Raw genomic sequence first — 16488 nt, forward strand, 5'->3', positions numbered from 1 at the left:
GAACGGAGCTTGTATTAGTCTAATTAGATAATGCTGTCTTTGCTTTCATTAAAACATATGTTATAATAATTACGGCCATCACTTTTACGCAAAATAACGCCGACTCCAAATAAGAAATATAATGAATGATAGCAGCTAAATTGACTCGCATCGCCTTCTGTTAGAATTGGGGTTCCACTAACGTCAAGAGCATGGGGACAAAACAAACAAAGAGAGTAATAAAGAAAGAAAGAAGAGAAGAGAGGACAGAGGAAAGGAAAATAGGGAGAGCCCTGTGAGGAACGAACCTTCCGATCCCCAATTGGGTGTCCTACCAATGGCAATTAGTCACGCCAGGGCGTTTTTGGTGATCAAAGACACAGGTTATTGTGCAGTGAATGATAATAACGATGACAGTAATAATGGTAATGATAATAATAATAATATTAATAATAATAATATTAATAATAATAATAATCCTCTTTCAAATTCATGCTCTTCTCGAAAAATATGGTCATCCCATAATTCATCATAAGTCATCGATCCTGAAATGAATTTTTGTCGTTTGAAAAACGACAGACACGTAGTTAATCATATTCCAGATGCTCCTAATGACTTTAAAATGTGCCCTTTGAACAAAGTCATGTGCTAGAGGGTAGCTCTCAGAAGAAGAGAGTGAAGTGAAGAGAATAAAGGCCTGGCTGGAGGCACAAGAATGTGCCCCCCAGGAGAAGAGAATGAAAACCTGGCTGGAATTGCAAGAGCGTATCCTCCTGGAAGGAGAGAATTGAGGTCTGGCTCGAAGTGTAAGAGTGTACCACGCAGAAGAAGAGAATGAAAACCTCGCTGGAAGTGCAAGAGTGGAACCCCCCGAAAGAAGAGAATGAAGACCGGGCTGGAAGTGCAAGAGTATAGCTCCCAGAAGAGAAGAATGAAGGCCTTGCTGGAAGTACAAGAGTGTAGCCCTCTTTTATTATATTGTTACGTTAATATCTCGCACACTTTTTGTATTCTCTTCCACTAGATTTTTTACCCTAATATTCCGCACACTTTTAGGATTCTTTTTTATTGAAATTGCGTTAGATTATCATGCACTCTTGGGATACTCCTTTGTTAGAAAGGTGCATTAGTATTTTGTGCATTTTAGGCTTGGCTTACATTCGATTATTACTTTGATATCTCGCGTACCTTTAAGATCCTCTTCCATTGGATTGTTACGTAAGTATCGCTTAAACTTTTAAGGTTTTCTTTCCTTCAATTGTTACGTTGATATCTCGCGCACTTCCAGAATTCTCTTGCATTGGATTTCTATTTTAAGACCCAGTACGCTTTTAGGATTTTTTTTCTTTGGAATTTTAAGCTAAATTCGCACGCACTTTTAGAGCGACTTTTTTAAATTCAAGTCCAGATTGAAATATCTGACTCGAGGTCGTGGGAAATTTCATAAAGCACTTGCTCAATTGGTTAATTAGATCTCTGCCATTATGCAAACCCCGGGGTAAAAAGCCTATACGTTGGGTCTGAGGTGGTAATTAATAAGCTGCGATTTATAGTTGATAAAAAAGTAATATTGAATAGATAAATAATAATATAAATAGTAATAATGATAATGATAGTTACTTATAATGGTAATAAACGAAATAATAAAAATTTGTGATTTTCTTCAGCCGGCATAGTATTGTATCAGAGGAAAGATAAATCGCGGAGATATATGCCATGGTCAGTCAATCTGGAATGAAACACTTCGGCAATACAGTGGATCAGAACATTGATAACAGAGGCATTTACAACTTATTCTTCAAGTGGGTCTTGAAATTATCAAATTAGTTAAGACATATTGCTGATTCTTCGACTGCCAGTGTATTTCATAACTGCGAAACATGGAAAAATCCTTACTGCCTCCTTTGTTATTATGATGACAAACTCAAGGTTTCCTTAGACAAACACCCACTTCTAAACAGACCAGTAAAGCATGCGTCAACGACACGACATCCTATAGTTTCGTCCTCAAGTGTGAAAAGCTGCAAAATGTAGATATTTTATTTAGTGATATACATAAAATGCTATTTTGTAGATGTGCCAATCGCTTCAGCCTGATGACGTTATCCAAAATCTTAATGAGGATACGGAATGTTTTTAATCTTAATTGACTTGGTAATCAATAAATAGTCATAAGATAAGCCTCTAATCTTTTTATTGCAGATATTAAATAGAGTGTCTTACATTATGTTAAATAAAACTTATTGTGTTTGAATAGTTTACAAAATTAAACGCTCATACGTGCTCTCATTTCGTCCAGTTTTTAAACAAGCATTCCATTTTGCCATAACAAAATTGTTTCCGTCATCCACAGCAAGTACCCTTTAAATAGCGTTTTTTTTCTCTCGTACGAATCGAAAACACTTAAGAAAATTCTTAATTTGAATTAACTCACACTCTATTAAGACTGTTCTCTCCGTTTATGACAAAAGCATTCGATACTAACAGCAAAACGTCAAATATCAATAACAATGCAATCGCTTGTTTTCAAATAAAGGTAACTTGAAAGTTAAGCAAATCACTAGAAGTAATGCAATATATAATTTAAAGAAGATACTTCGTTAAGGAATACCCCAGTGCTAGTTAATACCACACGACTAATTCATTACCAAACTACAAAATTTTACCAAATTTCATATCGCCGTTAGGAGATCTCTTACTAGGTCTGCTACAAACAAATTTACTAGATGGTTTTACAATACAACACTGAAAGCTCGCCAAGTACAGCTATCGACATAAACGAGCCGTTTTTCAAGTAGGTTGTTTTTTGTTTCTTCCTTTCTTTCTCTTCTGATTTAATCGATGACGGAATTTTAATTCATATCTATCCAGTTTCCCTTATTCTGAAACCGATTAAATTATTTATTATTGACATTCTTTATGAATTAATTAACTGTTTTTTTAGTGCTTTAATTATTATTATTTTATTACTCAAGGACAAAGATTTCGCATATTCTTCTACTATTTATATAGAGAGAAATTTAACTAACACAAACCTACACTTAGTTTAGCACCGAGAAGTGACGATTATGTACCCTAACGACGGTCACTGGCCCATTTTCCCAATCTCTTAGCTGAGGCCTTCTTTGCAACTTTCTCACTTGGTCCTGCATCTTCATGTGAACTGTCGATGGATACATGCTCTCGAAGACAAAGACAAAATTCCTTTCGTGAACATCCGAGTTACGGAACTTATATTAAAAGGTCCTAAGAGGGTTCATTCAGCATTCGTAGTATCGTTAATAACATAATATGTTATTAATTATACCTACAAAAGATGCTGTACGTATATTACTTACTTAGTCTCGTAACAAAGCCCATGAACTTTACAGTGTTTGGCGGAACGTTTTCACCGATAAGTTTCCCCAGCTCAATTTCTCTCATCAAACATTTCCTTCCTTCCTCTCCAGCAGTGGCTACAACAAAAATATACATTGATGGAGACACCTTCTGATTAATACATTTGTTCCGTGCAAGTTCAAGCCAGAAAGAATCTGTTAGAGTTAAAAACCTTGCATCTTCCTATTTCCGTTTGGATGATAATTTTCACAGCAAGCAGATTGCCATGGCTGAGTTGACCGTGAGTATAACGGCCGAATTGGATCCAGTTGAGGTTTAAATCCTACCAATAGTTCTTGCTTTCTTTAGTTTTACCATCACTGCAGATGCTTCAGATCTTTTTTTCCGTAAATGTCTTTTCCCAGCGAAAACCACAGTGTAGTCAGTCTGTTAGACTGCCCACCTCAACCCGGGATAATCAGTCACTGGTAAGTGGGGAATAGGCCCAAAAGGGAGAAAAAAACCCTATTGGATTCAGCAGCGGATATGCATGGAGGGAGGATGCAGGGTATCCGCAACACCCCCCCCCCCCCCCACCCTACTAACCCATGCCATGCCTGTGGCCTTTTAAATTACTTGCAGGATCACTGCAATGTCAAGATCACTTTTACTACCATACTGGTTGTTATCTTATTTCTTTGTCCCCCCGGCTCCTCTTCTTTTTTTTCCGCGCGTAACCTTGAGTGAAGAAGAGGGGACCGCCCCCTTTCCCCCCCCCACCTCTCCCCAAATAAAATATTTTCATAACCGCCCCTGAGATCAACATATGTATCAATACAACGAATAGAAGGAGGCTTACTCGTGAAATATTTAGCGTCCACTGTCCGATTTCCCGGTTGTCTATTTGGTGAACTCATACGGCTCCGAACGCCCCTCGTCCAATAACGTCTTGAAGCAGGACACGGTTCACCGCTCTTGGTCAGAACGAAATATAGGTAATCAACATTGTATTCTTTCAGGTTCAAAAGAAAGAAAAATGATAAAAAGAAAAGAGAAATCAGGAGGAAAAATTGATTTGCCAGGATAACTTGATTGGCGAGATAATCTCTCTTGCCGATAGTGAGAAACAATGTTTTTACTAAACCAGGAGCATAAATTATTACAAAACATATCATTAATTATTGTTATTTAAGTACACTTTGTCTACTGGACGAAGTTCAACAATAGCTTCGTCGTTTGCTTAGTGTATTTCAATTTTTTTTTCAAAGTATTAAATCTATGAATTAATCAAACCGAAAATAGATAGAAGATACTAAAGAGATAAAAAAAATTAAACAAAGGAACTAATGAAGCCGATTCTAACAGCACTTGATGAATGTTAATAATGCATCATACACACGATAAAAGTAAAGTCACTGCGATATGATTTTTGTTATCGTCATCATGCAAGCTGCTGACCCATGAGGAAGGTAATAATGATGTATTTTATTTTTCGATGATTTAATAGTTGCCTTACAGAGCCATAGCTGCAATTCCAAATGATGAATTAAAGGGGGCAAAGAAGGTAAAACTTTGCATTAATTTATTAAATCGAATATTCTGATAAAATTTCTGTGTAAAGGCAGCGTACTTCGAAGTTGCACAAATTAGGAGAGACGTGATATTTTCTTAATTTGTAATTATTATCAAAACACCGCAAGCAATAACAGAAATGATAATCATGATGACACCATATACACAAGTGAAAACTCTAAAAAATTGGCATTTTTTGGCCAAACGCGAGTTATTCTTATAGAATCTCCTTCTTTTACTTTCAGACAAAGAAATCTGAAATAACACAGAAAAATGGACGTCACCTGTCCTTCGACGCTTGCAGAAATACCAGGCAATTGGCGAAATGACAATCGCCGCCGCCACTGTTCCACCGATGTAATACCACAAAGTGTTGAAACTTTGCATAGCTCGTGGCACTTGCTTAGCTACTTTTGTGAGATAGATAAATGACCATTAGACAAATCTCGACAGTAGCAAAAGTACTAATAAAATTCAAGTTTTTTGGAATAGCTTTGGAATAGCTTGGCACATTCTTTAACCCGTGATTGACATCAGTTCTTAAAAGCAAAATACCTGAAATTTATAGAGCGAGGCAAGGTAATTTCATGCGTATGGTCAGGTGACCCATAGTTGTTTCGTCTTTAAATAGAAAATAGTTTCAATCTACTCAGAAATATACTTTTTAATCAGTAGAGTTTCATGTTTTTTAAGACACAATAGTAACACCAGCTTACCTTTGACGTTTATTTTTAAAGAGGAAAGGGCAACAAAACCGAGCTTGTTATGTGCCTCAAAAGAATACACACCACTGTCCTCCTTCACAACTTCAGTTATAGCAAGTTTACTCTTTCTGTCACATAATCGTGTATCAATCTTTGCTCTTTCGGGTGGTGAGTCTTCATCTTTTTTCCAAGTTACATTTATTGTTTCTTCGTTGACGTTGCAGGTCAATGTCAGGTTGTCTCCTGTGAGTGCTGGATACTGATCTGGAACAACTTGAGCAGAAGCTTTTCCTACGTTAAGAAAAAGGAAATTGATTAAAATCCTGGTTCACATTCGTCACCCTCATCGCCATGGTTATCGTCGGCGTCATCGTCATCGTTATCGTCATTTTCATTACACTTACCGTATACACGCAGTGTTGCAGAGGAACTAGTTGTATTTGCTTTATGTTTCGCTTTACACTTGTAAGTCCCTTGCATCCCTTTTGTGACGCTTGAAAATTCCAGGAATGATTCTTCTTCGTGATTGAATTGATTGATACCAGATGGCAGGTCAGCATTATTAAAAACCCAGAATTATGTTGGTGTTGGCACACCTGAAGCTCGGTAACTAAAGTTCACAGAGTTTCCCTCGGTAACAGACTGGTTTATTGGAGGCTCTATAGTCTGGGGAGAGACTTAAATTTTAAAAAAAAAATCCAAAATTAATAAGGTTTGCATAGTCACAAAAAAACGCGATGTTCAAGCCTATTTTTGACCATGGTGAATTTTTTCCAAAGTTTTTCTCCGCGCTTAGCATAAAGAGATACTGTTTAACCTTAACTTGTCCCAGTTGTCCCAATAACATCTATCGTTTTCTCTTTGGTTGTTGAGTGTGATGTTAACTCACATGGTCAATGACTACCAGTTTCCTTTCTTCAACAGTTTATATTGAATTCCAAAAGTTATTAGGCATTGATGATCAAAACAATGTAAAACATTTGCATTCTGCATTAAAAAAAAAAAGAAAGAAAGAAAATCTGTCATTTGACATATCCAAATTGTGCGTTTTAACATGAGTTCACTGATAAAAATGTTAGAGTGGACCACAGGATTTGCAATTTCTTAAAAGCGGAAGGTGTTTTTAATCATTTCTTTGGTTACGGATTTAGCTTCATTTACAATCTGGGTGTGTGTAAGTCAGAATCAACTGTATGTGACCAGGAACCTTTTTCTAGAAAAAAGAGTACTAAAGTTGGTAATTTGAAACAAGTTATATGAATGTTCCTTTGTAATCTCTTTCCAACTTCAGTCATTAATATTTAGGCAATGATACACTCATATCCAAGTTGATGAACTACCTTTAACTCTAATGAAAATGTATCATAAGATCATGACTCCTTAATTCCTTGGTCGTCAACATTTTCAAAGGAAATGGATGAAAAGAGAAAAAAAATAGGTCTATTAAAATTTGGCTTAAACTTTAAAACAAAAGCTTTGTTAAGTTAAAAGTTTGATAAATGACATAAACTACAATATAAAGTTTACCTGTGACATCAATCCAGAAGGAAGAGTTTGATTCGCCATAATCATTTTTAGCAGTACATTCATAATTGCCCTTATCTTTAAACATCACTTGTCTAATAACCAAGGTGTTGTTTTTACTAAGGAGCACTCCATCCTTGGTCCATTTGACAGACGTGATTTGTGGATCACCTCTCAAATAACACTCTTTTGTAAATGTGGAGTTCAATGCAATGGTGAGATTTCTAGACTCATTACTAACACGGGGTGGAACTGCAAAGTAAGCATATGAACAAGAGTTACAAAATTATTACTAACACGGGGTGGAGCTGCAAAGTAAGCACATGAACAAAAATTGCAAAATTAGAAGCCACCCCCCCCCCTCCCACATGCAAAAAGAAAAAAAGTAATATTAAAAAAAGGAATAAATAAATAAATAACAATTAAAATGAAGAAGAAGAAGAAGAAGAAGAAGAAGAAGAAGACAATGGACCACTTTTTGATAATATCAAACAAATGCTTTCAAAAGCCATGTCAGTCAGGCTGCTATATTACTAACTTACCCATCAAACCATCATATTTTATAACATGAACAAAAGAACAAGTAATTAGAGACTTTCCAGTTTTTTGCAATAAAAAGCTAATCAAGTGGTGTGACAAATTACTCATCCAGGACCTGGTCCTCGCTGGTGAATCAGTTGCAGGTAATAGTTGAAAGCCCTTGCATTTTTTCAATTTTTCCCATAATTTTCTACGACAACCCTACCCTTAGCTCAGACCCAGACCCCTTAATCTAAAGTCAGGCCCACTGACTATTGATCCACACTCCTTAGACATATCAAATGCATGATTGATTTATAATACAGTTGTGAGCTTTACAAACACACCCTTTACAGAAATTTCAGTGTCTTTGGTGGAAAAGCCAGCTGCATTCTTTGCCTTACAAGTGTACCACCCTTCCTCCTCCTTTGTTATATTTCTTCTGTGATGAGATTGCTTGCTCCAGAAATGTCCACATTTGGTTGAACTAAGAGGTAAATATATAACTTGTCCATGGAAAATCGGAGGTATTCCAATATCATTTACACTGAACACATTAGATGCTGTAACTAAATGAACGTTTGATGATGACACTAGCGCTTGATATGAAGTATAACCGTTTGTCAGATTGCAGACTTTTCAAACCTTGCATTGAGGTCTACATACTCTTATTATCTTGGACCAATTTACGAAAGACAGAAGGCGCAGCTGTGAGGAGTATGGTCTCTGCCGTTATTGCTAATCTCCACCTAGAGAGTTATAGCGATAACCTCACCATGCAACTGTGTGGGATTCCAGCCAATCACAGCCAAACAGAGAGTTCCATAATGTCATGCATTTCTACCAACCTTATAGCATGAAGAAGACACGATATGCAGTCATAAAGTCACGCTCCACATCCAAAGTGACTTAATAGCAAGACAAACAACTATACTGAATTCAGAAAGTGAATTTTTCATGATGAACAACCGAAGTTGTTTTAAGCATATTACCAGTTTGAAAAGAAACTATAAACTTCATCAAAGGGCTCTCACTTTGAGTTATGACGAGGAAACTTCATTGTTGACAAATAAATTGAGTATGATTTTTTTTTTTTAATAACATGACACCATACTTCAAACAACTACAATCAACAAACATATTCACGACAAAATGTCACCTTATTTATCACAAATGTGTGAATTGTAACTTACCAATAGCAAACCCATAGCCAGAATGAACATCTGGTAGTCCAACTGATCTCTGAAGGCCAAGTAAAAAAAAATATGAATAAACATTTCAGAATAGAAACTGAGATACAGAGCCTTTTTTGATATTGTTGTTTGGTGGTATTGTTTTGGCGTGTTATCAAAATTAAGTACTTTTCAACAAAAGAGAATGATTAAAAATTGCTCTGGCTGGGGGTATATTGTCATTCATAAAGTTTGATTGATGAGATGACAAGTTCTTTCAGAGATGACAAATTCAATTTCAGAATTTTCTAGATGTATTGAGAAAGAAATAAAATTTTCCCACAGACAGAGTTCAGCAAACCCAAACTTTGAAATAATGGGATAACTGGATGTGACTGGATAACTGGATGCTCTATTTAGCACCACTTTAAGTGAAATCTTTGTGTAAAAATACTATGGAAACACAAACTGTATAACAAGAAACTCTTCTGTCATCTCCACTTTATACTTTCTCTGCTTCCCAAGAGTACAGGGTCAGTTTGTTAAAAGCTGAGTTAAGATAACTAATAGTCAGTGTGAAATCTGATTTCATATCTGAAAGCTTTCAAATAAAATTCAGTATGTACAATTCTTTTAGTCTGCAATTTGAAGATTGGATGCCCTAGAAAAACTATAGCAAATTTTTCTAAAAAGGCTTTTAAGCAAAGAATTAAACATACCCTGATTAAAATTTAACCCTGGGTTAGCACTTATCAGCCTTTGAACAACTGGGTCCAGGATCGAACAAGTTTCAATTAAACTAAGTTGTAATTTCAACAAGAAAAAGTTATGATCATTCTTACATCAACAATTCCAGGCAAAGCTGCAATATTTGCAATCTGCTTTACACCAAGAAGGAAACCACCAATACATGGAGAGGAATTTCATTTAATTGTATAAAAGAAATACGACAAATGCAGCTAATACAACAGTATTATATTCCAAATGTTCAGAGTACTGTACCTTGAGTTCCAGCCCAGTTCTCCAGCTCATCAAACATTAGCTTTTCAAGCAACTCATTTTTATAGAAGACACCTTCAACCTTTAAAGGAAAAAAAAAGAAGAATAGTTTAAACTTTGGAGTTGAATAGCTGCAACGTACACCTCTACTAGTCTTATATCTGAAACAGTATGTAAAAATTTGTCCATGGTACTAATTAATTAGAACATTCTTACATTGACAATTTCCAGAAAAATGCCACAGTCAGTAACTTGAGGAAAATGAGAGAAATTAGGGGTCATGAAGTCAATCATGGATATAATTTGGATTTGATGGAGGAAGTGAGGACAAATACAATTCTCCATTACAGTCAAACCTGTATTAAGCCGTCACCAATGGGAATGGCATTCAATACAGGATGAGTGCTTAAAATTATACAGTGCCACTGAAGACTGGTTTGACTGTAGTTCGTGAATTGACTGACTGGATCAAAACAAAAAAAAAAAATTAAAATATTCCTGACATGAGAGAGGGTGGCAGGGGGATAGCATTTGATCGTAACGTGGGTTGAAAAGGTGGAGGGGGGGGGGGGAATCTAGTTGTCCCAGAAACAATTTTTCTTGAAACAAAACTTAGTTCAAAGAAGGAAATTACTTTGACGGATATGGCAGATGTACGGGGATTTATTTCGATGAACATAGCTTATCATCATCACTCTCACGTATTAAATCGTTGGACATGTATTTTGACGCGCACGCTAGTCAGCTGGAGTTGGGCTTCCGATCCGATGTTTGGCGCGCGTTCACTTACCTTCATGTTTGAGACAAAGCCTTCCTTGATAAGAAACGAGTTTCCATTTAAGCGCTCAATACAAGAGCACTCCTCTTTGAATGTACGGTGTTCTTTCGCCATGTTAGTCTTTTCATTCACGTTTCACAAAGGTTTCAGCAAACTCAGCGTAGGGAGAAAAGCCATGTAGCAATAACTCAGCGCATGAGTCCCGTTTGAATATGCGCGCAGTGGTCGCGCGCAGTACGATTTCATATCCAGTCTTTCTCTGTCAGGTAATCCAAGATGGCGGACGACGTAAGAGTGTCTTTATTAACTCTCTAGGGATAAACCAGAACGGTTGTTGTTATTTAAAAGAGCGTGCACATTCAGTCTCTCAATTAAAGCTCTTTGCTCATAGCTTTATACTGGCAGAGGATAATTCGAAAGGGAAGAAGCGAAAATGGGAACCAGTAGTATTGGACGATCCTTCGTTCTTTGCGGGCGAAATGGATGGATTTGTGTCCCTTGAAGTCATGGAAGACTATGATCTAAAAGAACTAACAGGAATTGGTGCAGGTGGACCAGCTCGGAAGAAGAAAATAAAAGAACGGTCGCTGCAGAAGGTGAATTGCTTAAAGTGCTTTAAAACGTACCGCATGGTTAAATTCAGAAGATAAGATTCACTTCAAGCACGTGGTGAAATTACCCGGTGAAATTTCCGCACAGTCCTATCCTATTGTAAAACAAATTTTGTCATTGTTTTCTCTATCCAAGAACTGAATGCATAATGTAGTATGGGGCTGTGCGGAAATTTTACCATAACTCATCTTTAATTATTAAATGTTGAGGGTTGTCCAATACATCCACATTTGGTTGAATCGTTTACGAATCGACCCACCAGAAGTCAATTAGTGGTTAAGTCATCTTGTGATACTGGAAATCTGAATAAACTGTGCCTCTTAAGGAGGAAATGTCTTACCAAAAGTGGATTTTTAAGATGCTTAATAAATAATTCTCAACCTGTTACAAGGCAGGCTTGAAAATGTTGTACAATTGACTCGATTTGACTTAAATGGAATGACTCATCTCCTGAGTTGGATTGGGTGTATTGGATATGAGAATCAAAACTAAGATAACTGCCAGTCATACCTTTAATGAAAAAAGAAACAAACAAACAAACAAAAAGAAAACAAACAAACAAACAAAAAGAAAACATGAATATGAAAGTGATCTTTGCAGTAATGAACACTACTTGAGCAATAGTGAAAATAAGGCCTGAAAAAATTCAGGCCTGTATGGGATTTGAACCCATGACCTCACCAATACCAATGCAGCGCTCTACCAACTGAGCTAACAAGGTCTTATTTCCAAAACTGTTCAAGTAGTGTCTTTATCCACAGTTCAAATATATGACTTTCATATATTCACAGTCATTTAAAAAGAAAACAACAACAGGAATAACACTCTTCATAAGAACTTCATGGAATTACATCAAGTGATCAAAATCATTTTGATAGTAATTTGTTCTAAATTTTTCAAAGAAAGCAGACCGCACTTTTTTCGGTTTTCTCCAAAAATTTGGCTCACAGGAAAAAAAAAGCTACATAGTATTCTCTTTTTATTTAAATCTTATGGATTATCCAAAACAAACAGTTACCACACCATCTACACAACTTGAGAAAAGCACAAAGAACGACCAACAGACAAAGGGAAAAAAGAAGAGGAAAAAGAAAAACAAGGCCCAAAGTAAAGCCCAGTCAGAAGAGCAAAACAGAGTAGAAATGGTCACTGACAATAGACTGGTGGAAGATCCTCCAAGTAAGATTTAATTTCATGAATTATGGATGGGAAATGCACAAAACAAAGTACAATTTTACTCCAACGATTGTCCTTGAATTTTATTATTAAGAAGAGAATCAAACACATTTTGTGTAGATAATATTATGTTGGCAAAGATATAATTTTCTATAAATAATGTAATTTTACTGATAAGTTTTATATTACTGTATTGTTATTTATTAATAAAGAATTCATTAAGTTAGACTATAAAACCTTTATAAACATATGTCATATCTATGCAGGTACAAATAACTTATTGCATTCAACTGTAATAAAATGATATTTCCTACTAACACTATGAGTTTAAGATGCAATTATATTTATAGCTAAATCATTTATTTTGACTGAACTAAACTTTAGAGCCCATGGTAGATATGAGTGCTTGGGAAGTCCTTGGTGTTCCCAAAGAAGTTCAGAGAGGACTCAGTGAACAAAGTTTTACTACACCAACCCCTATACAGACTTTCTCCCTTCCACCTGCAATATTCCACCACAGGGACATCATTGGTGCAGCAGAAACAGTGAGTTCAATCAGAGCAGTTAGATTGGTGTAGGTCTCTTTTTTTATGTGCATTGTTTGTTTACTTTTTTTACTACTATTTTGAAGAATTCTTTTTTTTTTTTGGAGGGGGAGAGAGAGAGAGAGAGAGAGAGAGAGAGAGAGAGAGAGAGAGAGAGAGAGAGAGAGAGAGAGAGAGAGAGAGTAGAAAAAAATACTTTTTCAACATGTACATGTATTTACTATGATGTACACCTAGCTCATTTACGTGTAAGAAGACTTTCCCACACATTATAGCAAACAGTTTCTGTTACTTTAGAGCTGGTCTTTGACCTGAATTAATGTCTAAAGTAGGTACTACATGAGTTTTGAATAATTATAAATATGACTTTTGTGAAAGCACTTTTGAGGAGAGCTGTCGAGCTGAAATTATGTGTATAGTGTACCTCTTGAGAGAGAGCTCTGACTGACTGATTAACTGGAGGTTAAATTTTGCTAGATCTTAAGAACTAACTTGATAGTTCTTCTCTCTATATGTAGGTGTAATCTATCTTCCTATAGTTGGTTGATGGAACTTTATTTATACAAAAATGTGCATTACAATAAGATTATCAAGATAAGTCCCTTCAGCTTGCAAGTTTTGTAGTTCTCATATCATTTGTTGGATAATGCCTTGAAATTGTCTGTTGAAGTTATGATAAAATCACTTGGGAGAAGCTTAGATTTCAGGAATGGCTGGTTTTTGAGGAGGTTATTATTTAAGGGTATTACTTTAAAAAAATTGTGTGTATTTACTAGGGTTTAGGTAAAACACTAGCCTTTGGGATTCCAATTCTCACCCATATGCTTGGCCACAAGTCCAGTCAAGAAGCAGGTGAAACTACAGAAAATACTACCAAAAATAATGCTACAGAAGCCACAGAAACTGGTAATGGAACATCCAAGCTCAAGAAACCACTCCTGGGGTTGATAATGACACCAACCAGAGAATTGGGGCAACAAATAAAAAATCATCCTAAACAGGCTGCAAAACACTCATCTTTAGAGGTAACTTTATGTACTTAAATTGACAATTTGGAAGTCATCTCCACAGTTAGATTCTATTTCCCATTGTTAGAAACTCAATTATTACTTTATTTTTATTGGCCCAAGTCAATTTTGTCTCCTGAGCCTTCAATACTATTTTTTTCAATGGAGCAGAAGGTAAACCTATCTCTTGTTTGGAAAGTATTTTTTACATTTTTTTTGGGAAACATGATTTTGTAGCCTAAATAGATTTAGGCAGCTTGAATGACAATGAGTCAGCACTGAAACACATCCCTACAAACATAAATTCTATTGTTTTGTGGTACCAAATTCTGGAGTGAAATATTTATTTTATCTACACCCCTTCAGCAGCAAAGTATATAAAAACCCTTTTGTTCAGAGTATTACAATCCTAATTTGTATAGGTTGAACTTAAATCAGGGCTGAAATACCCAAAGCTCCAATCTTTGCTTTCCATGAATCAAGTAAACCTTCTTAAGAGTTAAAATTCTCATTAAAATGTAATTCAGTCCATGTTAATAACTTTCGATTCTAATCCGTTACACTAACTAATTTTGGTTTCAATTTGTAGAACCCGCGAAACAGGCCATATGGCAAGGGGAAAAATTTGCATAATCACGTCACGCAATATATCAAGCCGGGTTTGTCCAGTTGATTTTGATGATCGCAGGGAAATGTCGAGTTTCTCGCTTAAAACCATTGTGGTCCATAAGAGCGTAATATCATTAGTTATGGAAACAAATCTGCGGAAAGGAGGGTTAGTTCATCGGGTTCCGTATACTAAATCTCGAGAGAAACTGCAAGAATTATTTCAGAGTGTATGCGGGTTGTTTTGTAAATATAAACACTGTAACCTATTTTAACCTGTTTTTGTGTCCTTCTGAGCGACGCGATATGTCTGTTATGACCAGAGTGTCAAATTTTATTCTTTAATTTTGATCTTCTCCACACTACGTAGTTCATGAACTGATATTTCAACGTAAATTATCGAGAAGGCGCCTTCCGATCACCTTTGTCTGCTTTGTAAGTCACGCAAGCGCGCAAGCGTTACGACCGATCACGTTTACGCAACGTTTTAGGACAACTCGGCATCTATTCTCCATTCAGTTGCTGTAAAAACCTAAAATCCTCAACGTAGAAGATAAACGAACGAAGTTTGAACGGTCAAAAGGAGATGTTGGTCAATTTTAAGAATCATGCAAATGATCTTTGACACGAACGCAATTTAGCAAACACATGGATCTGCGTTGTTTTTTAAGAAGTTGTTGGATGGATGAGGCAATCCGAACCTCATTGGTGTATTAACTATGCACTGACATGCCTTTTCAGCCTGATTAACGCCTGCATTTTGAGAATTCTTTCGTACAAAGTAGTGAATTTTTGTAATGCAAATTAAGGTCGAAGAGAAGGGTCTCCTCTGATCACGCTGGTTTGAAAACTATTTCAGCTGAAGTTTCCATATTTTGCTGTGAACTAACTGAATACATCATGCGGTTAAGAATATATGAAAGTCATATATTTGAACTGCGGATAAAGACATGAATGAAAGTGATCCTCGCAGTGATGTGCACTACTTAGGCAGTAGTGAGAATAAGGCCTGAAAAAAAAAAAATTTCAGGCCTGTACGGGATTTGAACCCATGACCTCTGCGATACCGGTGCAGCGCTCTACCAACTGAGCTAACAAGCCAACTGGGAGCTGGTCATGATAGTGGTTCTAAATAAACCCGTGAAGTGATGAATATGCGGTTAAGAATATATGAATATATTATGAATATATTATGAATATATTATTTTCACTACTGCCTAAGTAGTGCACATCACTGCGAGGATCACTTTCATTCATGTCTTTATCCGCAGTTCAAATATATGACTTTCAACCATGAATGGTTAAATGAACCACTATCATGACCAGCTCCCAGTTGGCTTGTTAGCTCAGTTGGTAGAGCGCTGCACCGGTATCGCAGAGGTCATGGGTTCAAATCCCGTACAGGCCTGAAATTTTTTTCTGGCCTTATTTTCACTACTGCCTAAGTAGTGCACATCACTGCGAGGATCACTTTCATTCATGAATACATCATGTAACTTGGAGCAAGATAGAATTCCGTGAGCTACATTGTTGCAGTCGCTGCGCGCTGGACAAAATCTTTGAAACTTACGCTTTCGATCGTTGTCCACAGGGGTGGTCTGGCCAGAAATCATTTTTGGCTTGTGGCGACGCAAAAAAAGAGAATTGGAGAAAAACTAAACAATTTTTGAAACTTGTGTCTTAAACCCTTTTCATGGGCAAAAAATAAAAAGAAACTTTTTTTTCCACGGGAAGTTGAGAGGACCACTCTTAGCGAGAGTTAAATGTATTGAGACCCCAGAATGTGAGAGAAATTGTTGGAAGACTCTGCTAAGATTTTTATTGTAAGAGGGCTAAAGTACACGTAGGTGTGCATGGAGTTACTTGAGGAGATTTGAAGAATAATCCTTTTTCCAATGAATAATTCATTTGCTGAGAATTCACCCCAAGACTCGTTCACTTTAAACTTCCCTTGTATCTTGGCCGTTTAGTTAACGA

General features: G+C 36.4%; 1 protein-coding gene across 3 annotated transcripts; it reads right to left on the reverse strand.

Annotated features, from left to right (window-relative positions):
- Nucleotides 1-2156: 2156 nt before the first annotated feature.
- On the reverse strand, nt 2157-8039 carry LOC149045250 (uncharacterized). Of its 3 annotated transcripts, none has more exons than XM_089208130.1 (6): nt 7964-8039; nt 7101-7349; nt 5978-6250; nt 5586-5864; nt 4157-5276; nt 2157-3434 (listed from the first exon to the last, which is right to left on the reverse strand). In XM_089208130.1, exons 3-5 carry the CDS (start codon nt 6051-6053, stop codon nt 4966-4968), a joined length of 666 nt encoding a protein of 221 aa, XP_089064256.1. In that variant the 5' UTR covers nt 6054-6250; nt 7101-7349; nt 7964-8039; the 3' UTR covers nt 2157-3434; nt 4157-4965. The 3 variants fall into 3 exon arrangements, with proteins under 3 accessions (XP_089064256.1, XP_089064257.1, XP_089064255.1); XM_089208131.1 differs by having other exon boundaries at nt 2157-3161; nt 3318-3434; nt 7101-8036; XM_089208129.1 differs by having other exon boundaries at nt 7101-8036.
- Between the last annotated feature and the right edge of the window lie 8449 nt (nt 8040-16488).

Source organism: Pocillopora damicornis, chromosome 5, assembly GCF_964200805.1.
Source record: "Pocillopora damicornis chromosome 5, jaPocDami1.2, whole genome shotgun sequence".
NCBI classification, from domain to species: Eukaryota; Metazoa; Cnidaria; class Anthozoa; order Scleractinia; family Pocilloporidae; genus Pocillopora; species Pocillopora damicornis.

Excerpts from the sequence above, each read along its gene's own strand:
- LOC149045250 (XM_089208130.1), bottom strand. The coding sequence starts at position 6,053 with ATGCAAGGGACTTACAAGTGTAAAGCGAAACATAAAGCAAATACAACT. Across the intron at positions 5,865-5,977 it reads TGCAACACTGCGTGTATACG|GAAAAGCTTCTGCTCAAGTT; the intron begins GTAAGTGTAATG and ends TTCTTAACGTAG. Across the intron at positions 5,277-5,585 it reads TTTAAAAATAAACGTCAAAG|CTAAGCAAGTGCCACGAGCT; the intron begins GTAAGCTGGTGT and ends TCACAAAAGTAG.